The sequence below is a fragment of the Vipera berus genome (genome assembly GCF_964194415.1).
Source record: "Vipera berus genome assembly, chromosome: 5".
Lineage (NCBI taxonomy): Eukaryota > Metazoa > Chordata > Lepidosauria > Squamata > Viperidae > Vipera > Vipera berus.
In genome coordinates, this window is record NC_138207.1 from 7122478 (window position 1) to 7147198 (window position 24721).

Below are 24721 nucleotides of genomic sequence, written 5' to 3' on the forward strand. Positions count from 1 at the left end.
AAAGCCGCAAACACCTCCCGGCACATCTGGAAGAACCAACCTTGCTCTTTTCTTCTCCAACCCTCACCTGACTTCTTTTTAACGTCCCTGCCCCCCCCCAAAAAATAAAGCAGTAGCCCTCCAGGACTTCCTCTTCCCCTTTCCTCCCCTATTCAAACTCCGCTGTTGGTATTTAAATTAAGAGAGACAAGACAAGCCTTGATGGATTTGCCGATTTATCAATAATTCCTGATTTCATATTCCCGGCGTGCAGGACTGCTAAACACCATCCAACGCTCGGTTCGTCGCAAGAGGCGGAGCACAGATTCGCTGGACTGGGCAAACCGGGAATGACGGCGTCCGCAGCTCAATCCCAAACTTGACGCTAAGGAAATTAGGGTTGGCCAGCCGCCCGCTCGGCAAGGAAGCCGTCAGCCGAATATGCTAGCTTTCTTGGCGGTCACCCTCTCTGGGGTTGACCTTCTACCTCCAAAACCTGTACGTCAAGAGGCGAGGTCTCAGCCGTTCCAAAATGAGCGCAGAACCAGCCATTAACACCAATCATAATCTTGTACGATTAGACACCATCTGCCGTTCGGTACGGGGCCAATTTGAAAGGAACGGTTCTCAGCTGGCATCGGCTAGAAATGTCTCCGCACCAAGGTGTTTCCTTTATTGAACCCCCATCCTGGCTCCTGGGCCTATTTGTATGCCAGTTAAATATCTAGGCCAGGGGTAGGCAACCTCGGCTCTTTTTATGACTCATGGACTTCAACTCCCAGAATTCCTGAATCAGCATATCTGATTCAGGAATTCTGGGAGTTGAAGTCCATGAGTCATAAAAAGAGCCGAGGTTGCCTACCCCTGATCTAGACCCTGCTCAGTTTTAAGATGTGTGGACTACACAGTGTTTAAGACGTGTGGGATTTAAAATGGCAACTTTTTAAGATCTGCGGGCTTCAACTCCCAGCATTCCCCTTGAAGTTGCTGAAGCTGAGAAACAGTATTCTAAATTAAGGTAGGTAATTCAACACAGCCAGCTTCATGCCAATTTGAAGTATAAACTCATAGCTAGAACCTTTAGCTTCAAGGCCACCCGGAAGCAGGTGATTTGAAACATCTAAAAGATATTGTAAACGTGGCCAAAACATTGTCAATGGAGACCCAAAATTGGCTTGGTCATTTAATGTCCTGTATCCCTGTGCCCTGGCATTCAAGAGGTCAAATCCTGAAGCAAAGGCTGCCCAGTCTGGTTTGTAGACAACTAATAACTGAGTTCTAATATTATTTTTTTTTTAAAAAAACCCCAGCTACTACCATTGAGATAAGATGCTCTGCTTGTATAGTGATTATTGCTTTAAGTTTGCAAGCCAGCAAGCAGGCTTAGGAACCTGGCATCTCCCTGGACAACAGATGAATTCAGCCTTTCCCAAACCCATGCTCTCCAAATGTCTTTGGATTACAAGTCCCAGAATTCCCCCAGAATTCTGGCATTGCAGTCTCAACACCATAGGAGAGCAATGAGAAGGACTCTTTGATACAGGGGTCTTCAAACCTGGCCCTTTCGTGACTTGTGGACTTCAACTCCCAGAATTCCTCAGCCAGGCACGCGTGCCTGGCTGAGGCATTCTGGGAGTTCAAGTCCACAAGTCACGAAAGGGCCAGGTTTGAAGACCCCTGCTTTAATATCTCTTCCAGCAGAGCGAAGCTGGAAGAGTGATCAAGGCAGCCTTTGCTGAGACATCAACTTTGGACATGCTTCCCAATAGTAAGAACTTGGGGGCTGTGTCCAGAGAGATCCTCCAAGATCACAAGCCTCAGGGAGATCGGATGTCCTTCAACCCACAACTGGGATGCTCGTTTCTAATGGTGTGTCTCAACCTTGGCCACTTTTAAGGCGGGTCAACTTCAACCCCCAGAATTCCCCAGCGAGCATGGCTGGCTGGGGAATTCTGGGCGTTGCTGTCCACTCATCTTAAAGCGGCCGCAACTGAGACACTGCTCTACTACAACCAGCGAACGGGGTCCTCATTTCTCGGGCGAGGGGCAGCTGACTACGTAGCAGGCCACTTCCTTAGGCCTGATAGAGGGGAACCACACGGTCTATGAGGCCCCGGCAGATGGGGCAGGAAGGGTTGGGCAAGACCTGGAAACAGGGGAAGCACAAGCAGATGTGGCCACAGGGCAGCACGACACACTGGCGTGGATTGGTCAAGCAAACCACGCAGGCGTTGGCGGGCAGCTCTTCGTCCTGGTTGTGATTCTGGAGGTAGTCTTCAAATTCCCGCCGCTGCGCCTCCCGCTCCCGATTCAGCCGGCGGTTCCGGTGCGCTCGACGAAGGACCCGCAGGACCACCGCCGCGGCCACAAGGCCGCACAGCAAGGCTGTCCATTTCCAGAAGCTGCTGGCCGACTGCAAACCGGATAGCAGGGTCTGCCAATCCTCCAGGCAGAGGAAATAGTCCGCTCCGTTCGAAGGGGGCTGTAGGCAGAGGGTCCCATCCAGGCGCTGGGTCAGCTCACCAATGCCGGTTACGCTGCTGCCCACCAAAAGCATCTCTTCCGTCTCCAGGAAGCCTTTGGGCTTCTCCCCGCTCAGGTAGTGGCTGAGGAGGTCTTTGAAGCCATGGGAGGTCTGCTGGAAGCGTTCGTAGACGGTCTCCAGGGGCAGGTCAACCGCCTGGAGGGGCAATTCCACACTCACCCATCCAGCCGCTTTGTCGGTGGCGGAAGTGAGGACAAAAGGGACCGTGTGCAGCTGTTCCAGCACCACCCGCTCACTGTCGGTCCTACAAAGACAGGAACGCAATGGGAGGGGAGGCCGCAGCAAAGCCCCACTGAGTCTCTCCTGATCAGGAAGATTCCGGTTGAGAAGACATACAAAGTTCTTACCTATAAAGCCCTACATGGCTTAGGCCCGGGTTACTTGCAGGACCGTCTGCTGCCAGGAACGACTTCCCATCGCCCTGTGCGCTCACACAGAGAGGGCCTCCTCAGGGTGCCGTCCGCCAGACAAGGTCGGCTGGTGACCCCCAGGGGGAGGGCCTTCTCTGTGGGGGCACCTGCCTTGTGGAATCAGCTCCCGTGGGAGCTACGGATGGCCCCAGAACTCCGGTCCTTTCGTCGTGACCTCAAGACATACCTTTTCCAACAGGCCAACCTGGACTGATGATAAGGGTTTTTAATTATGTTTTAAATGTTTTAATTGGTTTTAGTGGGGTTTTGTGATAGTTTTAATTTTTTAAAAAAAATATTTGTATTTTGTATTTTATTGTTGTTAGCCGCCCTGAGTCCTTCGGGAGATAGGGCGGCATATAAGTCCCATAATCAATCAATAAATAAAATGATTAAAAAACCTATAGATTTCAAGCCAGGATTATTTTTGCTAGGCACAATTGGAGGAAATTACGAGAAAGGGTGCATGTATTTAATTTTACATATCTTAACTGCAACAAGAATTGTATTCGCTCGACATTGGGAAAAAATGAAGATTTACCAACGGAGGAGTTAATTAAAAAAAATCTTAAGAGTGGGCAGAAACGGATCGATTGACATTGAAAATGAAAGAGAAAGAAGATTCAGCTTATTTTAGAACAGGGATGTCAAACTGCCGGGCCCCGCAGGCCGGATGCGTCACGCGGAAGCCACGCCCAACTCCATTGCCGGCAACGGCAAAACCATCCCAATACATTGCGCGACGTCACAAGTTTGACACATCTGTTTTAGAACATGGCATACCTTTTATCACTGGCCAGAAAAAAACGAGGTAGAGAGAAAGGAGCTTAATATGTATTAGTTAAGTTAAATGTTGGAACCCAGACAGTATGTTGCTGATAAAATATTAAGCACTTGTGATTGTAAAAATTAATAAAAATGTGTACAAAAGGAGTCCAGATTTACCCTGTCCAAAGACAGCTGCAACAGGAGCACAGGGCTGAGCGCCAGGTAGGGGAAGGCACTGTGCACAGTAGACCCACACTTCCATGTTCTCATGTAGCTTATTTGCTTCTTTACATCCCACCTTTATTATTTTTTATAAATAACTCAAGGCAGAACGTATATCTAGCACTCGTCCTTCCTATTTACCCCACAAGAATTCTGTGAAGTGGGTTGGGCTGAGAGGGAGGAACTAGATCACAGTCAACCAGCTGGCTTTCACGCTTAAGGTGGGACTAGAGCTCAGGAGCTTAACTTTAAGAAAGCCAAGATCATGGCATCTGGCCCTCTCAATTCTTGGCAAATAGATGGGGAAGAAATGGAGGTAGCGACAGATTTTATTTTCCTGGGCTCCAAGATCACCACAGATGGGGACTGTAGCCAAGAAATTAAAAGACGCTTGCTCCTTGGGAGGAAAGCCATGGCAAATCTAGACAGCACACTAAAAAGCAGAGACATCACCCTGCCAACAAAAGTGCATATAGTCAAGGCTATGGTCTTCCCAGTTGCAATGTATGGCAGTGAAAGTTGGAGCGTAAGAAAGGCTGAGCGCCAAAGAATCGAGGCCTTTGAACTATGGTGCTGGAGAAGACTCCTGCGAGTCCCTTGGACTGCAAGGCGATCAAACCGGTCAGTCCTAGAGGAGATCAACCCTGACTGCTCTTTAGAAGGCCAGATCCTGAAGCTAAAACTCAAATACTTTGGCCACCTAATGAGAAGGAAGGACTCACTGGAGAAGAGCCTAATGCTGGGAAAGGTTGAGGGCGAGAGAAGAAGGGGATGATAGAGAATGAGGTGGCTGGATGGAGTCACTGAAGCAGGAGGTGTGAGCTTAAATGGACTCCAGAAGATGGTAGAGGACAGGAAGGCCTGGAGGAACCTTGTCCATGGGGTCGCCATGGGTTGGACACGACTTCGCAGCTAACAACAACAAGAGCTCACAGCCTCCTGATGATTGGCCCAAGTCACCCAACCGGCTTTCATCCCTAAGGTGGGACTAGAACTAGCCTCTTAGCAATTGGCCCCAAAAATCACCCAACTGCCTTTCATGCATAAGACGGGATTAGAATTCATCACCTCCTGGTGATTGGTCCAAAATCAAACAACCAGCTTTCATGCCTAGGGCAGAACTAGAACTCACAGCCTGCTAGTGATTGGCCCAAAGTCACCCAGCCAATTTTCAAGCCTAAAGCTCAGTTTTCAAGCCTAAAGCTCAGACTCAGTTTTCAACTTTCTAGCCTGGGGCCTGAACCATTAGACCAGGGGTAGGCAATCTTGGCTCTTTTATGACTCGTGGACTTCAACTCCCAGAATTCCTGAGCCAGCCATGCTGAGGGGAAAGGGAAAGTTTTCCAAGCTGAGCCATGCTGGCTCAAGGAATTCTGGGAGTTGAAGTCCACGAGTCATAAAAGAGCCAAGGTTGCCTACCCCTGCACTAGACCAAACTGGCTCTCACATTCCTTGACAAATTTTGTTTTGGAGACTTCCTGATCCTTTCTTGCAGATTGAACATCGAAATGAGTTGTCTTTTAATCTTTTACTTTCTTTCTCCTTTTAGATCATTCTGATATAGAGGTGGGGAACTGTGGCTCCCTTTATGACTCGTGGACTTCCAACGCCTGAGCCATGGCTGGCTCAGGAATTCTGGGTGTTGAAGTCCACAAATCAAGGGGCCACAGTTGCCTACCCTTGTTTTAATACATCCACCCACCTGTTGCAGCTTACGCTGATCTTTGAAATCAGATCAAGGGCTGCCTGAGCTCCTAGACCTGCAAGCACCCATATTTACCCTCGGCTTTAGGATGACAAGACATAGGAAACATTAACCAGGTCAGAATTAACACAGACCACAGAAACCTGGTCAGCAAAAACTACCCCTGTGTCTTCTTGACGTTAGAATAGAATAGAGTAGAGCCGGAAGGGACCTTGGAGGTCTTCTAGTCCAGCCCCTTGCTCAAGCAGAAGAACCTATACTATCTCAGACAGGTGAATGTCTAGTCTCTTCTTAAAAACCTCCAGTGATGGAGCGCCCACGATTTCTTGGGGGCAAGCTATTCCACTGGTTGATTGTCCTCACTGTCAAGAAGTTTCTCCTTAATTCCAGGTTGCTTCTCTCTTTGATCAGTTTCCAACCATTGTTTCTCGTCCTCTGGTGAACAACCTGACCCCCTCTGCCTTGTGGCAGCCCCTCAGATACCGGAACACTGCTATCATCTCTCTCCTATTTCTTCTTTTCTTTAGACTGGCCCAGGGGTAGGCAATCTTGGCTCTTTTATGACTTGTGGACTCCAACTCCCAGAATTCCTGAGCCAGCCACGTTGAGGGAAAAGGGAGAGGTTTCCAAGCTGAGCCGTGTTGGCTCAGGAATTCTGGGAGTTCAAGATCACACATTTTCAAGGGACCACCTTTGAGAAACATGGCCTAATGCAGGGGTAGGCAACCTTGGCTCTTTTATGACTCGTGGACTTCAACTCCCAGAATTCCTGAGCCAGCCACGCTGAGGGAAAAGGGAGAGGTTTCCAAGCTGAGCCGTGTTGGCTCAGGAATTCTGGGAGTTCAAGATCACACATTTTCAAGGGACCACCTTTGAGAAACATGGCCTAATGCAGGGGTAGGCAACCTTGGCTCTTTTATGACTCGTGGACTCCAACTCCCAGAATTCCTGAGCCAGCCACGCTGAGGGAAAAGGGAGAGGTTTCCAAGCTGAGCCATGTTGGCTCAGGAATTCTGGGAGTTGAAGTTCACATATTTTCAAGGGACCACCTTTGAGAAACATGGCCTAAAGCAGGGGTAGGCAACCTTGGGTCTTTTATGACTCGTGGACTCCAACTCCCAGAATTCCTGAGCCAACCACGTTGAGGGAAAAGGGAGAGGTTTCCAAGCTGAGCCGTGTTGGCTCAGGAATTCTGGGAGTTCAAGATCACATATTTTCAAGGGACCACCTTTGAGAAACATGGCCTAAAGCAGGGGTAGGCAACCTTGGCTCTTTTATGATTCGTGGACTTCAACTCCCAGAATTCCTGAGCCAGCCACGCTGAGGGGAAAGGGAGAGGTTTCCAAGCTGAGTCGTGCTGGCTCAGGAATTCTGGGAGTTGAAGTCCACCAGTCATAAAAGAGCCAAGATCGCCTACCCCTGGGCTAGCCAAACCCAAGTCCCACAGCCGTTCTTCGTATGTTTTTAGTCTCCAGGCCCCTGGTGAGAAGCCACCCTCTTGTCTTCCTTGAGGGAATAAATGTGAGGAACCAAGGATACCGCCTACTTCCCTAGCCCTCCTGCTTCTCCAAGAGGTTGCTCACCAGCTTCGGGCTAGGCTGTTCCAGATCAATCGATGCTCCTTCAGGATCAGTCTCTCAATCACTCCCTGGAGCTCCTTGTGGTATGGGCTGGTGAGAGCTGCTTCAACTGGCTGGACCACTCCTAAACGACAGGCAGGCAAAAGGGTTACGATCGGCCAGCCCTTGCACTTGAGAGCGGTCCGTTTCAAGTCCAGAACACCCTTAAGTGGGTTGAAATGGCCCCAGCACCCTTCCGGTGAGCTCAGAGCGACTCATTTCGACCCCCCCCAAATGTTTGCAATCCTTCTAGAAAGCGGGTGGCTTTCTTGAGAACAAGTGGAAAAGAAGAACGGCGGTCCCCGATTATTATTTTTTTCTCCCACCTTCAGGAAACCACAACAAGGGAAACGGGACCGCCACGGTCGTGTGATCAGCCACGACAAATGAAGTGAAGGGACTTTGGCTAAAAGCATTCTCAGCAGGTCCTACAGTTGTGGCTTAATGCCGAAAAAGGTTGCTGATATGGGAATTGGGAAGAGAAATGAAAGTTTAAAGGTAGGAGAGCACCATTAAATTCCCAGTCCCTCTCCCTCTTTTTGAACTAGCTCGTTCTCTCGCCGGAGATCAGATCAGCCCAGGCTTCAGGGTTTGGAAAGGGATGAAGCTTTTTTCAGTAAATCTCTGGGGACTGGATGTATCTCACTCTGATCCCTCCTGCAAAGGAAGTATTTATAGAGATTTAATTGTTTAGCTGTGGCCAGAGGAGTTAAGATTATGAATGTCTATGTATTGTTATAACCTTAACAACTGGGTCTGTATGTTGCTTGGAATCCGTTGAGACAGAAGTGGCATATACAAATAGCTCTAAGCAAGCAAATTAAAAAATGGGTTTTACTGTAGTATGAAAAACTCTGGATATTATATATATATATATATATATATATATATATATATATATATATATATATATATATATATATATATATATATATATATATATATATATATATATGTGTGTGTGTGTGTGTGTGTGTGTGTGTGTGTGTGTGTGTGTATGTGTATATGTGTATATGTATATATATATATACATATATACATACACACACACACACACACATATATACATATATACATATATACATATATACAGAGTGAGCGCCTGTTACTCGTCCCAGCTTCTGCCAACCTAGCAGTTCGAAAGCACGTAAAAATGAAAGTAGAAAAATAGGGACCACTCCGGTGGGAAGGTAACAGCGTTCCGTGCGCCTTTGGCGTCTAGTCATGCCGGCCACATGACCACGGAGACGTCCTCGGACAAGCACTGGCTCTTCGGCTTTGAAACGGAGATGAGCACCGGCCCCTAGAGTCGGAAACGACTAGCACGCATGTGCGGGGGAACCTTTACCTTTATATATATATGTATATATATATATATATATATATATGTAAATTACTAACAAAGAATTAAGGGAGACTGAAATGCATTTCAAACTTATTAGTTTTCATCAGTCAGCCATACCCTTCTGAGATTCGAACCTGGGCTGATTGCACATTAGGCAGTTGTTTTTACCTCTTGAGCCACAGGATCTCTCTCGCTTTGTTAGCTTCTGCAAGGGGAGATATGTGTCAAATACCTGTTAACTATTTAGATTACCTTGCTAGGCCCCAAAGATGGGGCAAATCTTTATTTCCTGTTTCAGCCTATCTTGAAGGCCATCGAACAGGCAGTAGTCACACTGGACAGCTCATATATCTCGCCACAGCTGTTAAGTGAATAACTGCAGTTGTTAAATGAGTAACACGGTCGTAAAGCAAATCTGGCTTCCCCCATTGACTTGGCTTGTCAGGAGGTCCCAAAAGGGGATCATATCACATACACACACACACACACACACACACACACGGCACTGCAGCCATCATAAATATGAGTCAAGCATTTGAATTTTCTTCACACGACCATGAGGATGCCGCAGTGGTCTTAAGTGTAAAAAACGGTCCTAAATCACTTTTTTTTGCTACTTTGAACGGTGACTAAATGAACTGTTGTAAACTGAGGACTTCCTGTACTCTGAAGCCAAAAATGAAAGAGAGACAGAGAAGAAGGCTTGGAAAAAGCATCTCCTGAGCCTCCCAGCTTCAGGGCAGGTATATAGTAAGCTGATAACTTTCTTTTCAGACAATCACCTGTTTGAGATGGTATGGGATAGGTTCTCCTGCATGAGCAGGGGTGGACTAGAAGACTCCAAGGTCCTGTCGTGTCGTGTCCTATCCTATCCTATTCTACTCTAATTCTATTACTATTCTATTTCTATCCTATCCTATCCTATCCTATTATTCTATTCTATTCTATTCTATTCTATTCTATTCTATTCTATCCTAATATTCTATTCTATTCTATCCTAATATTCTATTCTATTCTATTCTATCCTAATATTCTATTCTATTCTATTCTATCCTAATATTCTATTCTATTCTATTCTATTCTATTCTATTCTATTCTATTCTATTCTATTCTATTCTATTCTATCCTAATATTCTATTCTATTCTATTGTATTCTATTGTATTCTATCCTTCTATTCTATTCCTAATATTGTATTCTATTGTATTATATTCTATCCTAATATTCTATTCCTGTTCTGTTCTGTTCTATTCTAGTCTAGTCTATTCCCTGTATTCTGTTCTGTTCTGTTCCGTTCCATTCTAATGTTTCCCTATCACCAGGTATGGAGCTCTGACTTGCAACAGACTACTGCAGGAGGGATCAGAGTGAAATACATCCAGTCCCCAAAGATTTACTGAAAAACGAGGTCTTTTCAAATGGGCAGTATTTTCCTACTGTAAATTCTTGTTGATTCCTTGGTGGGCATCTAGCAAGGATAACTGGTGTCGAATTCACAATGACAGATGGAAAAAGAAGGGACTGAGAAATTGGAGTGGTGAAGGTCTATGGAGATTTTTCCATCATCCAGGTCACGGTTATCCCAAAGGTGTTTTTTTTCACGAGGCAACTGGACTTCCTTTGTTTTATTATTTATTGAACTTAGGGCCACTTTGAAGACGTTTCGCTTCCCGTCCAAGAATCTACCACAGCAAAAAGTCTTCAAAGAAAAAAGCAAACAAAACAAAACAACGAGAAAGTCCAGTTGCCCTTTGAAAAAGCACCCCTTTGGGACAATTGGAGTGCTGGTTCCACTGTTCAAATCTTGGCAAACCTTTATGCTGGATTCTTACCTTCAATGACAACGTAGGGGAGGCAGTTACCGCCTGCGGCAGACAGAAGACTGGGAAGATCTGAACCCACCTGGAGCTTCGGAGCCCCCTGCAAGAAGGTGGGGGGGAGGGGGGGGGAGAAAAATGAAAACAGAAGAGGCAATGCCAGAACCAAGGTGACTTGGGATCTCAGACATTTTGCTTATTTATTTATTTATTATTTTAATTCCATTTATATCCCTCCCTTCTCCGAAGACTCAGGGCGGCTTACAAACTTAGCAGTAGCCTTCATTCTATGTATATGCCTACTTATTAGGGCTTTCACACACACCCCAAGCGGCATTATTACAAAGTCAGCTTAATTGCCCCCAACAATCTGGGTCCTCATTTTACCTACCTCGGAAGGATGGAAGGCTGAGTCAACCTTGAGCCTGGTGGGATGCGAACCTGCACTAATTGCAGGCAGCTGGTGTTACTTAAGGAGGCATTAGCCCACTGCTCCACCAAGGCTCTTATTCACGTCTTTACCAAGGACACACCCAAACCACTGCCTTGCACGAACTTAAGACGCTGCACGAACTTAAGACGTACATCAGATGAAACACCCAATTGTTCAGCAAATGGCACAAGTCATGGGCCAAGGACTAGAACTGCACATTGCCTGAAGCTGTTTCATTTTTCCTGTTCTGAATTAAGACCACTCAAGCTCAAGCAGTGATGCGAGAGCCACTTTGGCGAACTGGTTGGGGTGCTGGCCTAGAAACCAGGGGACAGTGAATTCTAGACCTGCCTTAGGCATGAAAGGTAGCTGGGTGACTTTGGGCCAATCACCAGGAGACTGTGAGTTCTAGTCTTGCCTTAGGCATGAAAGCTGGCTGGGTGACTTTGGGCCAATCACCAGGAGACTGTGAGTTCTAGTCTTGCCTTAGGCATGAAAGCTGGCTGGGTGACTTTGGGCCAATCACCAGGAGACTGTGAGTTCTAGTCTTGCCTTAGGCATGAAAGCTGGCTGGGTGACTTTGGGCCAATCACCAGGAGACTTTGAGTTCTAGTCTTGCCTTAGGCATGAAAGCTGGCTGGGTGGGCCAATCACCAGGAGACTGTGGGTTCTGGTCCTTCATTAATAGGAAAACTGGCTAGGTGACTTTGGGCCAAATACAAGAAGACAGTGACATCTAGTCCCCCCACCCCTTAGACTTGAAAGTTGGCTAGTGATATTGGGCCAATCACCAGGAGACACTGAGTTCTAGTCCTGCCTTAGGCATGAAAGCTAGATGGATAGGTTTGGGCCAATCACCAGGATGCAAGATAATGCTGATGTTACAAGATGTTGTACCTTTCATCAGAACAATAATTAAAAGTGCTGTAAAATATAAACATTATACTACAAACACCATTCTTGCTTTCTCAAGAACAAGGGAAAGACAATTATACAATACCTGGATGGATTTTAATTGGAATTTTTACACTGTGTTGGGTGGTTTAGTTTATGGCATGCTGCTTGGAGTCGCAATGCTTGAGAACAATTCTTTCAATAAACCAACGAACACATCAGAAATCCTTCAAAACAATGTTTTTCAACTTGGCAACCTTAAAGACGTGTGGACTTCGACTTCCCGCATGCTGGCTAGGGAATTCTGGATACTGAAGTCCACAGATCTTAAGATTGCCAAGTTTAACTAAAATAATAGATAAATTTCACACCTGGATTTTGGACACCACCTTGGCCTTCTTCCTGTGCAGGTAATAAAAGAGGCCAGAGAAGGCCAGGCTTGACCCCAAACAGATTGCTTCTCCTATCGTAAAGGGAAAATTATCCATCGAAGCTCAAGCTGGAAGGAGAAAGACAAATAAACCCACAGAAGAACTCAACTACCATCCAGGAATGGCAAGACGTCTCACAGTCCATTAGCCCCTTGCCAAAACAAAAGAAGAATTGGAAGATGGAGAACCAATACATTAGCATACCAAGTCTTAGCAAGCAGTAAGGTAGGTCCAGACTGATCTTTCCATAGAGCTCAATTATTTTGCCTGGAGTATGTTATAACTGCTGTCTCTTCTTTGAATTTAACGACCTTTAAAGAAAGCACATTATCAAGAGTCTAAAAACAACTCGGAATATTTATTTATTTTATTGGATTTATATACCGCCCTTCTCCCGAAGGACTCGGGGTGGTGTACAGGGCAGTTAAAACACAATATACCAGGTTAAAATAAATTAAATTAAATTAGCCCCAACAAGTAAATCACATTCTAAAAATTTAAAATCCCAAACCCTCAGTCCAGGCCGGCAAGCTCAAATAACCAAGTTTTCAGGTCGCGGCGAAAGGAGCGAAGGTCGGGAGCCATCCGGAGCTTATATTAAACAGATAAACACCCTAGTTCAGGCTGGGTTTCTCTCGACTTACAACTATTCATTTAATGACTGTCTGAAATCGCAATGGCACTGAAAAAAGGCGACGTGGCTGCTTTTCATGCAGCATCCCCGTGGTCATGTGATCAAAATGTGAAAGCCTGGCAACGGAGTCATATTTACGACGCTTCCAGCGTCAAGTCCTCATTTTTCCCGACCTCCTGACAAGCAAGGCCAAGGGGGAAGCCAGATTCACTTAACAAGAATGTTACTAATTTAAAAACTGCGGCGATTCCTTGTCAAACGAAGCAAAACTTAACTGCCTCACTTAGCAACAGAAATTTTGGGCTCAATTGTGGTCGTAGGTTGAGGACTACCTCTGCATTACCGCTCTGTGTTTGAATCATGAGTCAAATGTTCCCTTGAGGAACAGGAAGTCTCAAGCCCATTTTTGGGGGGGGGGGACCACTCAGGTTGCTGGACCTTTTTTTATATTATACTAAGAGAAATCTTCCTTTTCCATCTAGTTTCCATTTAACAACTTAAACTGGAGACTGAGGGGCTAAAATATATCTATTTGTACAATGCATTTGGACGGTATTTTTCAGTTCAGAATAAGGGCCTTTATTTGTCTTCTAGTCCAAGCCACTGCTCAGACAGGATACCCTGCCTGCAGCATTTCAAACAAGCGGCTGTTCAGTCGCTTCTTAATTTGTTCTCATTTCCGGATAATAGCCTCATTTGTCAACCGACTTCCCATATTCTACAAACTTTCATTTGTCATTTCCTTTCCAGCCCATGGCTTGTAACTATTCCCAGCTGACTTCCAGCTTTTTTGTGTGTGTGTGTGTGTGTGTGTGTGGAAATCCCCTCTGTGAAGTCTGAGATTTCTTCTTTTGCCTTTCGGGGTGTTTTTCAGCTGTCTCTGCAAAATCTCTTTCGATTCATATCCTCTCTCTGAATTCTGAGGCTGCTCTTTTGCCTTTCAAGGCATTTTTGGGCTGCCCTTATAAAATAGGTTTCATGTCTCGGGAGAGCTCTGCAGCGATGATACAAGTGGTGTTTCTCAAGCTTGGCACGTTTTAAGAGAGGGGTGGACTTTGTAACTCCCAGAACTCCCCAGCCAGCACGGAGTGAAAGTCCACCCATCTTAAACTTGGCAAGGTTTGCTAGAAAAAGCCCTTAATTTTCAGCAATAGACATTTAGTATTCAGTTTTCTGCAATGTACGTGTGCTACTAAATTTGACCTTTCTGCTGACAAAAGCACAGAGAAGGCAGCTCAGAAGAACAATCAAGAAAAAAAGAAAAAGAAAAATAAGGACAATAACGCCAGCGAAGTCAGTTTATTTAAATTACAGGGGTCTTCAAACCTGGCCCTTTTATGACTTGTGGACTTCAACTCCCAGAATTCCTGAACCAGCCATGCTGACTGAGGAATTCTGGGAGTTGAAGTCCACAAGTCATAAAAGGGCCAAGTTTGAAGACCCTTGATTTAAAACCAAGGAGAAATTAAAAGTTTGGGGAAACAGAGGTCTTCCTCCCACCCCGGCGTCTGCCTGGAGCCTAATCCATCAGCACTCTCTGCACATGCTCAGAAGCACCTTTGTTTTAAAGATTGCCAGAGGCGGCAGTCCTACTTACCAGGCTGCTACAAAGCTCAACGTTGTTCCCTGGGAAAAAGGTGACTTAATGGCCATCGGCGACCCGAAGCTTGTTTCCTCTTTCGCTTTCGAACCAAACAGCAGTACCGGAGCTTTGTCGACCGAAGATGGTGACGCAAAGACGCATGGGAAATAAAGTTCCTAGGCCCGTTAAAGCCAGCTTTCCTTCTCTATGCCTTCTTGCTTTGAAAACCACAACTCCCGGCATGCCTTCTTCCTCTTTATAGTTCTGGCGAGGAACTACGCTCAGTCTCGCGATTCAGTGCAGCGGGGACTATAAGCATTTGCCCTCGTTGAGAACTACGAATCCCATCAGGCCTCGGGGCCAAGTTTTTTTTTCTCCAATCTCCGGCTATCGAGAGAACCAAGTACTGTAGGCCCGGGGTCTTCAAACTTGGCAAATTTAAGACTGGTGGACTTATAACAACAACAACAACAATCAGATTCACTTCACAACCGTGTTGCTAACTTAACAACTGCAGTGATTCACTTCACAACCTTGGCAAGAAAGGTTGTAAAATGGGGCAAAACTCACTTAGCAGCTGTCTCACTTAGCAACAGAAATATTAGGCTCAATTATGGTCTTAGGTTGAGGACTACCTGTGAAAGTTATAAAAGTTATAAAACGATGAAAACAATAAAAATATAAGTGGTAAAATATATAAGTTGTAAAATACTGTACCCTGAAAGTACACTACAATGAACAGTAGTGTGACCTAACAGGCTGAATTCACATAACCTGCTAAGCATGTACACTTAAACAATCACATAAAACTAAAATCTGTGCGATTCTTTGCAATCTTCAAACCACAAAGATCCTCAAGGAAATAACAGCTCCATGTCAGAGGTCTGGAGACTCTTTGGTGTAGTTCATCCCGATGTTGCTGCTAAGACCCCATTAAAGAACAGCACAATAAGGGTGACATGATAGCAGCATTCCAATATCTCAGGGGTTGCCACAAAGTAGAGGGAGTCAAGCTATTCTCCAAAGCACCTGAGGGCAAGACAAGAAGCAACAGATAGAAACTAATGAAGGAGTGAAGCAGCCTAGAACTAAGGAGGAATTTCTGATAGTGAGGACCAGGGCCTTTTTTCTCATAGAACGCTCAGAACGGAGTTCCGGCACCTTTTTTGGATAGAACCTTGTAGGGTAGGCAATGCGGGTTGTATGACATGTGTGAGTTCCGGCACCTTTTTCTTTTACAAAAAAAGCACTGGCGAGGACAATTAACCAGTGGAAAGTTGTGGATGCTGCAACACTGGAAATTTCTGGACACCTAGAAAAATTAATCAGTGCAATGATTTGCCTCCAAAAATTATGGGTGCTCCATCACTGGAAGTTTTTAAGAAGAGACTGGACAACCATTTGTCTGAAATGGTATAGGGTTTCCTGCCTGAGGAGGGGGTTGGACTAGAAGACCTCCAAGGTCCCTTCCCGCTGTTATTCTGTTAAGCATTGCCACCTTGTTAAAGGTACTTGTTCATTCCACTTGCAGGCGTTTCTCTGAAGAAATCAAAGTCTGAAAGCTTACAGGGCCATTCTCACATTTGCAATTTAGGGGAGATCTGTTCCATATAATCCATCAGGTCTTAGCTGAAACTAGCCATGTAGAGTCTGGACTGGAATAAACTCTGAAAGGACCAGGAAGGTATGGTCACATTTATGAAAGCATAGGTTCTCTTGCTTGAGCAGGGGGCTGGACTAGAAGACCTCCAGGTCTATTCTATTCTATCCTCAACACGACTGAAATGAGGTGGTTTCATTCAGAGGTTTGCAGGTGGAACGGGCAGAATTTAATTTTTGTGCACACTGAGCGTGGCCTTTCTCACTAGGCTGACCTTTCTTTGAATACCGATATTTGTCCTTCCACAGAAACCAGCTTGTCAACTTCAACAGAGAGATTGTGATTTGGATAGGGTCTGTAATGTATTGGCCACAACTGTTTTAAATCACTTGCTTACCGTCTGACCTACATTGCTGTATTGTTTAACAGGTTGCTGTTACTGGAAGCCAGACTGGCTGTCTCCAAGCTGATAATGAGGTTTGGGGCGGGGAAACTGTTACTTTAAACCTATTGGTTGCCACCTAGAGGCTAACCGTATAAATAACTGCAGCAGGCATTAGGGCTGCTTCCGTTCTGAGTTAATAAACTTGTTTGCTGTTTCAACACTGCCTGGTTCGATGCCTAACGAACTGAAGATATAACAGGGTCACTGAAAGAAAGGCCCGTTTTCATTCTTGCAATGGTTTTAACCTCATTTCTGAAAGACAGAGTAGGAAAAGAGTTCTCTGCTCAAAGGACACTTATGTATCAGTCGACCCCTAACGTAGAACTGTTTTTCCTCAATATAAATAGATAATACCAGTGGACCGGCGTGACTTCAGAGGTTGTGGGTGCTCCATCATTGAAGCTTTTTAAGAAGAGATTGAACAGCCATTTGTCTGAAATGGCATAGGGTCTCCTGCTTGAGCAGAGGGTTGGACTAGAAGACCTCTGGGTTCCCTTCTGTCATTCTGTTCTTGTTACTCTGGCTGAGGAATTCTGGGAGTTGAAGTCCACAAGTCGTAAAGTTGCCAAGTTTGAAAACCCCTAGTATAGGAGTTTGGGCAGGGGTTTGGACTAGAAGACCTCCAAGGTCCTTTCCAGCCCTAACACAGGTAGTCCTTGACTTACAACAATTCATTTAGTGACCATCCAAAGTTACGACAGCATTGAAAAAAGTGACTTATAACCCATTTTTTTACACTTATGACCATTGCAGCATTCCCCATGGTCACGTGATTTACAATCAGATGCTTGACAACTGGTTCATATTTACGACGGTTGCAGTTTCCCGAGGCCATGTGATCCTCTTTTGTGACCTTTTCACCAGCAAATTCAGAATCTGGGAAGCCAGATCCACTTAAGAACCGGGTTACCAATTTAACAACGGCAGTGATTCACTGAACAAATGTGGCAAGAGAAGTCGTAAAATGGGGAAAGATTCATTTCACCAATTTCTCACTTAGCAACATAAATTCTGGGCTCGGTTGTGGTCGTAAGTCGAGGACTACCTACATTCTACTTTCTAATATATTATTTCCTACTTTCAGGTTTCATTGTTCTTTTTTTTAAAAAATATTTTAATGAAAATAAACAATGCGATATCAGCCTGTGTCTGGAGTCTAAAATCATTGCTCCGGGACAGTATGGAAATATCAGCAGGTCTTAAATAGTCCCAAAACGGACATGGTGGCTCAGTGGGTTAGGACGCTGAGCTTGTCGATCAGATGGTCGGCAGTTTGGTGGGTCAAATCCTGAGTGCCGCGTACCAGAGTGAGCGCCTGTTACTCGTCCCAGCTTCTGCCAACCTAGCAGTTCGAAAGCACGTAAAAATGCAAGTAGAAAAATAGGGACCACTACGGCGGGAAGGTAACAGCGTTCCATGCGCCTTTGGCGTCTAGTCATGCCGGCCACATGACCATGGAGACGTCCTCGGACAAACGCTGGCTCTTCGGCTTTGGAATGGAGATGAGCACCGGCCCCTAGAGTCGGAAATGACTAGCACGCGTGTGCGGGGGGAACCTTTACCTTTACCTTTAAATAGCCCCAATTCAGGACAAATTTACAACTGGCCCTCCTGTAACTAAACTGCCAATCGGGAGTCACTCCTGATTTGTTGCCCATTAGGCTGAAAAGAGGAAAGTGCCGCAGTCTCAAATGGATTTTTCCACTTTTTTTTTTAATTCCGTCACACAGTTTTGAAGTCCACTTTGAAACAGTCAAGCGGAAAGTGCTTTTAATAGTAAAGACATCAACAGCAGCCCTCCCTCCCCACCCCAGTTATACATACACACACACGCACGCACGCACGCACTAATCCAAGGCACTAATCTCCACCAAGCTCAATTAAGATGGGAGCGAGTTTGGAATTTCTCAGCCAAGCTAATTGGGGATTCGATCACCAGCTTGGAAAAGGATTAAAATGAAACCGCGTCGGAAGCGAGTTCGAATTCATTTCTCACTTCTCCCGTTCTCCTTGACAGACTCCAAAGACTTCTTTGGGGTATGTTTTATTTGTGTGTGTGTGTGTGTGTGTGTGCTTTGAAGAGGGCGATCTGCATCTGCACGGGATTTCTAGCAACCGATCGGTGGGGGGGGGGCACCTCTGTTTTGTGAAAAAAGGGTACAAAGCTTGAGGAGATGCGACGCTAGCGGGGAAAAGAAGGCAGTTTGTCTTTCCACAGTGATTGGGTGGGATTGTGCTTTGGCGAGGTGTACAACCTTTACTCTCCTTTCTTCTATGCAACAGAAATGACTTTGCGCCCAATTCGAAAGAAGCACGACAAGGGAATACTCTCTGCCCAACCGTTGTTTTCTTCTTTGGATGCTTGATTGGCAGGAAAAAAATATAGTCGGTCCCTTTATTTTATTACACCCTGACACCAGGGAGAAATGCTGCCAATCCTAGCCAGGCAGCGAACCAGGAGTTTTTCAAAACTTTTTTTCTTTTCTTTCCAAGCTGTGGAACCTATTCAGTTAAAATAAAATAAAGGAAAATTCGCGCAGCGCCTAGGTCAGCTGACAAGCCCTATTCCTCCCTTTTTTTCCTCCAACCAGCGTTCCTCCGTCTCTGCCGCTTTGAGCTGGGCGGACTTCAACTCCCAGAATTCCCCCTGGCAGGGGAATTCTGGGAGTTGAAGTCCGCCCAGCTCAAAGCGGCAGAGACGGAGAAACGCTGCATTTTGGTTTAGTGACTAAGGGAGGGAAAACCCTCTTCACATTCCACCTTGCAGGGGAATGTTGCTTGCAAGGACTTTCTTTTTCTCCAAACCTTTTGTAGGCAGATCTTTTTTTTTTCTTTCCTCCTTTGCTTTGGAGGCACCCATTCGAGCGTTCACACAACCCCATTTGAGAAACCCTGCTGTAACCCTTTAGCCCTGCAGGAGATCTCGACAGCAACTAACTGAGATGGCTTATGAAACATACAGCACGAGAGGCACATCTGAATCCTGGCAATTAGCTATATAGGATGCCTTCAGGTTCCTGATTACACCTGTAATCATGGGTCACTGCAACCTTCCTGTTCTCCGTGGAAGAAGCTTCTTACAGGTATCTTGCTGGCCTGTTGGGAAGAAATCTGCTAAACTGGGGGGGATTCTGCTCTGATCCAGGAGGATTACACTTCCCTGTTCTCCCCGCAAGCTTCTCGGAAGTATGCTTCTGGTGTCGTTGGGAACAGATCTGTAAAACCGGACGGCTTGTTCCCAAAGGTGCTTTTTCCAAAAGGCAATTGGACTTTCTCATTTTATTTTATTTATTTTTTCCATTGGAAAGCATTTCGCTTGTCATCCAAGAAGCTTCTTCAGCTTCCTCACAACCGAAAAAGCTTCTTGGATGAGAAGTGAAATGTTTTCAAATAATTAAAAACAAAACAAAAACAAGTTAAGTCCACTTTCCTCTGGAAAAAGCGCTTTTGGGACAACCATGACCTGGGTGATGGAGAATTTCCATCGAAACGGGATGGATTCTGCTCTGATTCTATCTAGTAGGGTTCTCTGGATCCATGCTCTAGGGCAGTGATGGCGAACCTTTTAGAGACCAAGTGCCCAAACTGCAACCCAAAACCCACTTATGTATTGTCAGGTGCCAGGTAGGCGTGGCCCATTGGGTGGGTGTGGCCCATTGGGTGGGCGTGGCCCATTGGGTAGGTGTGGCTGCAGTGGTAACGGCAGACTGGATGGGACTAAAAAGTTCAATCAATCAAGTCCAACTTTGCAAGATCTTTTTTTTCCCCCACGAGAAGTTGAAATTGACTGATTGACTGAACCTTTGGTTTTTTTGGCACACGGCGGCGGAGGCCTGAAATGAAAAGGTTTTATAAAATCCAGCTGATTGGGGCGACGGTGTGCGTACCCACAGAGAGGGCTCTGCGTGCCACCTGTGGCACGCGTGCCATAGGTTCGCCACCACGGCTCTAGGGTCAAGTTTCAAGGGGTTCCCTGACGAATCTGTAATTTCCATAAACCTAGGAAGCTGTGGTTGGAATTCCCCCACGGAATCCAGAGAGCCACCTTCCAACCTGGAGATTCAAAGGGGAAAAGCATCCTCCTCGGTGTGGTCCCTAGACCCCCCTCCCCCTTCCCCCCTCCCGCCCCCAACAGCAAAGCTGCAGAGCTGACCTAGAGAAGCAGAAGGATGGTGGCACCAGGGCTCCGCAAAGGATTGCCGAGGCCCCCTGAATTAGCTGGAGATGAGAAGAAAAGCTAAACGAGTTGAGTTGGAGATTCTTCTCCGCGGATCTCACGGAGGAAGAAGTGAGGGGCTTAGTTAAGAGAAGGAAGCGGTGCGTTTGCTCCTTCCTAAGAAAAGTAGTCTTGGAAGGAAGGCAGAGCTCCTGTTTTTCCTTGTCCCGGTGCTAAAGGAGGAGAATTTGCACCAACTGAAGATATCCAGGCAGGGTTGCCGAGTGCTTCCAAGTGAGCAGGACTGTGCAGGGGACAGTTGGACAGATGTATGTACAGGAACTGCCAGAGATTCAACTTATTTCCTTCCTTCCTTCCTTCCTTCCTTCCTTCCTTCCTTCCTTCCTTCCTTCCTTCCTTCCTTCCTTCCTTCCTTTTCCCTACCACACCTCACAGTATTTCCCAGGGTTCATAAAAGAGCCTTTTGGGCAGTCAAAATGCTCTAAAAATTCCCGCGAGTTGCTGAGAGTGCCGATGACCCGGAACTTGTCGGGGCTGTGGGGATCCGTCATCAGGCCCTCGTGCGAGCTCTCCGGGGTCCGCACAGAGCACCAAACCTGCATTGGAAGGAAGAGGATGAGCAGAGGGTTAAGGGTGCCGAGGAGGTCAAAGGCGTTGAGTCGCACGCCTGAAGCGTAGCAAGAACAGGGTTTGTTTGGTCAGAAGTAGCCAAATTTCAACCAAGTTGACTTGGGGGTAAAGATGTATGGGTAGTCCTCGACTTAACAACAGTTCATTTAATGACTGTTCAAAGTTACAAAAGCACTGGAAAAAGTGACTAATCGCCATTTTTCATACGGCCGTTGCAGCGTCCACGCGGCCACGTGATCGAAATTTAGACTGTTGGCAATTGGCTTGCATTTCTGACGGTGGCAGCGTCTCGGGGGTCACGTGATCATTTTTTGCCACCTTCTGACGAGCCACGTCAACGGGGAAGCCAGATTCACTTAACAACCGTGCTGCTAACTTAACGGCAGCGATTCCCTTAACAGCTGTGGTGCCAAAGAAAGGTTGTAAAATGGGGGAAGAATCACTGAACAACCGTCTTGCTTAGCGACGGAAATTTTGGGCTCCATTGTGGTGGTAGGTTGAGGACTACCGTGTACAATACTCTGGCTCTCTGTAAGGATGTGCAGGTAGTCCTCAGGTTACAACTGCTATTGGGACCAGGCTTGTGATCGTTTTAAGTGAAGCAGACGTAAAGTGCAATGTCCTGTGACCACAGACTAGGATAGGACAGAACAGGACAGAATAATAACTTTATTGTCACTTTGAATGTGAGACGGAGACCCTTCCTTAAGGTGCTCACTAATAAACTAAGCCTAGTGTTGTTTTTGTACTTTGTTTTCAACTAAAACTGCCACTTAACCCTTTTTGCTGGCAGCAACCATGATGAACGAGACTCTGTGTGAATCTTCCTTCTTTGGTTGTTGGCTGCCGTGAGGGGCGGGACCTCTTACTCAGAAGATTTGTTCATTGTGAGGAATTATACATTTATTGGGGGGGGGGGGAAGGCAGCGTCTGTTTAGAGGGACTTCCAGAAGGCTGTGATTAATTCCTGAATAAATGTTTATTTTGTCATAAGAACCTCTGGCGTCTCTCTCTTTTTTTTTTTACTCTGTCACAGAGTAAAATAATATCCCCCCTGTAACTACAGCACCCAAAATACGGTCACATGGCCCTGGGAGGGGTGGTGGCCAAAACCAGCTCATAAATAGCTTTTTCAGAATCTGCCGTAACTTTGAACAAAGAAACCAGTCTTAAGTTGAGGACTGGGGGGGGGCGGGGCAGAAGAATTATTTATTTATTTTTCATCCCACCTTTGTTATTATTTTTTACAAATAACTCCAGGCGGCAAACGGATCTAATACCTTTTCCTCCTCCTACTGTACTATTCCCCCCTCAGCAACAACCCTGTGAAGGGAATTGGGCTGAGGGAAAGTGACCGGCCCAAAGTCAGCCAGTTGATTTTCATGGCTAAATTGGAACTAGAAGTCCCAGCCTCTTAAGGATTGGCCCAAAGTCACCTGGCTGGCTTGCATGCCTAAAGCGGGACTAGAACTCACAATCTTCTGGTTTTCTAGCCTGGTGCCTTTGCCGCTAGACCAGGGGTAGGCAACCTTGGCTCTTTTATGACTCGTGGACTTCAACTCCCAGAATTCCTGAGCCAGCACGGCTCAGGTTGGAAACCTCTCCCTTTCCCCTCAGCGTGGCTGGCTCAGGAATTCTGGGAGTTGAAGTCCACGAGTCATAAAAGAGCCAAGGTTGCCTACCCCTGCACTAGACCAAACTGGCTCTTCCTTATTTGATATTGAGCTTCGTTCAACATTCGAAGCCGCCGGGTGCAGGTAGAAAAGATACATTCCCCCGTGCGCATGTCAGCTAAATTCACTACCAAACCTACGAGATGCACCCCATAGGTAGGAATGGCACAAAATGCCCTTGTAAGGAAACATTCACAGCCAAGCTGAAGTGACCTTGAGTGGTGACAGGGGTGGGAATCAGACAGGAACCTGTGGCCCAATAATCCCAATTTATTTTATTTAGCGTATGGCTGGTCACACACAATATTAAAAACATTTCATATTTACAAGTTAAAACAGTTTAAAACAATTAAAAAGAAGCAGTAAAAAAAACCTAAGAGGAAACCAGAAATAACATTTCAGAGTTTGATGTCGAGTTTGGAAATCCAGTCAGTAGCTGCCGTTGTTACACAGAGGAAGTCCTTAAAATCTCCTGGGTATTTTCTATTAATGCATTCTCTCACTATATGTTGGATAGTCTGTCGGGAAGCCCCGCAATCACATTGCGCTAAAGATGTCTTCCCCCATTTATACAAAGAATCGGCGCACACACCCCACGAGTCGTTTTAATTCTATTGTATGTCACCCATATGTGTTGGGGTAAGTTGAACCCTGGAGGTATATTATTAGGATTAATATGCTCGAAAATATCTTGGGAGGCATAGCTATTCCATACTTCCATCCACTTTTGTGTGGTGCTCTGATGTTCGGCCAGCAGCTTAAGCGCTGTAAGGAGTGGTGGGTTTCTTGACTTTAGTCGACCTCTTAAAAGAACAGAGGTATAACCATGAATAGGTAGAGGAGTTTAGCAGGATCTTACTATACTCCCGAATAAGAGCTTCCTGTCGTCGTAAGTGCGGGCGGAGTATATGGCTAAGAACTGGTAGCCAGTGAATAGGTGTAGATTTTATGCACCCAGTAATTAATCTCATCCCAATTGTTTCTATCCGCTGACTATAGCTCAGATTTAATACAGCTGTCATGCTGACCTAGTAAGAAGGGATAAATAATAAGGTCGCGCTGCAGCGTCAACGACATTCTGTGTCACGCTGTATTTTACACTGTTGTCGGCCTTCTTTGTTTTGCCTTTGGAAAAAATTGAGCCAAGGGTATCTAAGCTCGGTTACTGCCTTTGCTCAAGGCTGCCCAACGTACTGCCAATCCTTGCTAGGAGCCCAGCGTTTTGCTTTTTTCAAAAAAAAATTGTGTTGTATCTTCAGAATGACTTGGCAAATTAAGGAGAAATTTCCTGACGGTCAGAACACTTAATCAGCGGAACGACCTGTCTCCAGAAGCTGTGAATGCTCCAACACTGGAGGGTTTTAAGAAGAGACTGGACAGCCACTTGTCTGAAATAGTATAGGGTCTCCTGCCTGAGAGCAGGGGGTTGGACTAGATGACCTCCAAGGTCCCTTCCAACTCTGTTGTTCTGTTATTCTGATTTGTTTGCTTTAGGTGAGCCAGATTTGGGCCAGCACAAGACACTGATTCTTGTTATTTCTGCTAGGTAGTCCTCGACTTAGAGACTGTTCGTTTAGTGACCATTCAAAGTTACAACAGCACTGGGGAAAAAAGTGACCTATGAGCGTTTTTCACACTTACAACCATTGCAACATCCTCATGGTCACGTGATCAAAATTCCCTTGGCAACTGACTCACATTTATGACGGTCGCAGTGTCCCGGGGGGGGGTCCACGCGATCCCCTTTTGCGACCTTCTGACAAGCAAAGTCAACGGGGAAGCCAGGTTGCCCTTACTAATTTGACAACTGCCGC

General features: G+C 45.9%; 2 protein-coding genes across 3 annotated transcripts in view; both read right to left on the reverse strand.

The window, feature by feature from the left end:
- Positions 1–202: 202 nt before the first annotated feature.
- Positions 203–14492, reverse strand: LOC308668904 (mitochondrial ubiquitin ligase activator of nfkb 1-A-like). Of its 2 annotated transcripts, XM_081329171.1 has the most exons (6): positions 14398–14492; positions 12371–12477; positions 12107–12234; positions 10424–10511; positions 7213–7333; positions 203–2768 (listed from the first exon to the last, which is right to left on the reverse strand). In XM_081329171.1, exons 3-6 carry the CDS (start codon positions 12221–12223, stop codon positions 2054–2056), a joined length of 1041 nt encoding a protein of 346 aa, XP_081185297.1. In that variant the 5' UTR covers positions 12224–12234; positions 12371–12477; positions 14398–14492; the 3' UTR covers positions 203–2053. The 2 variants fall into 2 exon arrangements, with proteins under 2 accessions (XP_081185297.1, XP_081185298.1); XM_081329172.1 differs by lacking the exon at positions 12371–12477 and having other exon boundaries at positions 14398–14470.
- A 6181-nt stretch (positions 14493–20673) lies between these two features.
- The window catches only part of ECE2 (endothelin converting enzyme 2), a gene marked incomplete at its 5' end in the record, with an annotated part of 67511 nt that continues 63463 nt past the window's right edge, over positions 20674–24721 (reverse strand). The window contains one exon of the mRNA XM_081329151.1: positions 20674–21200. Coding sequence (XP_081185277.1) covers positions 21024–21200 — 177 coding nt within the window. The 3' untranslated portion in view covers positions 20674–21023. The remainder of the gene's footprint in view (positions 21201–24721) is intronic.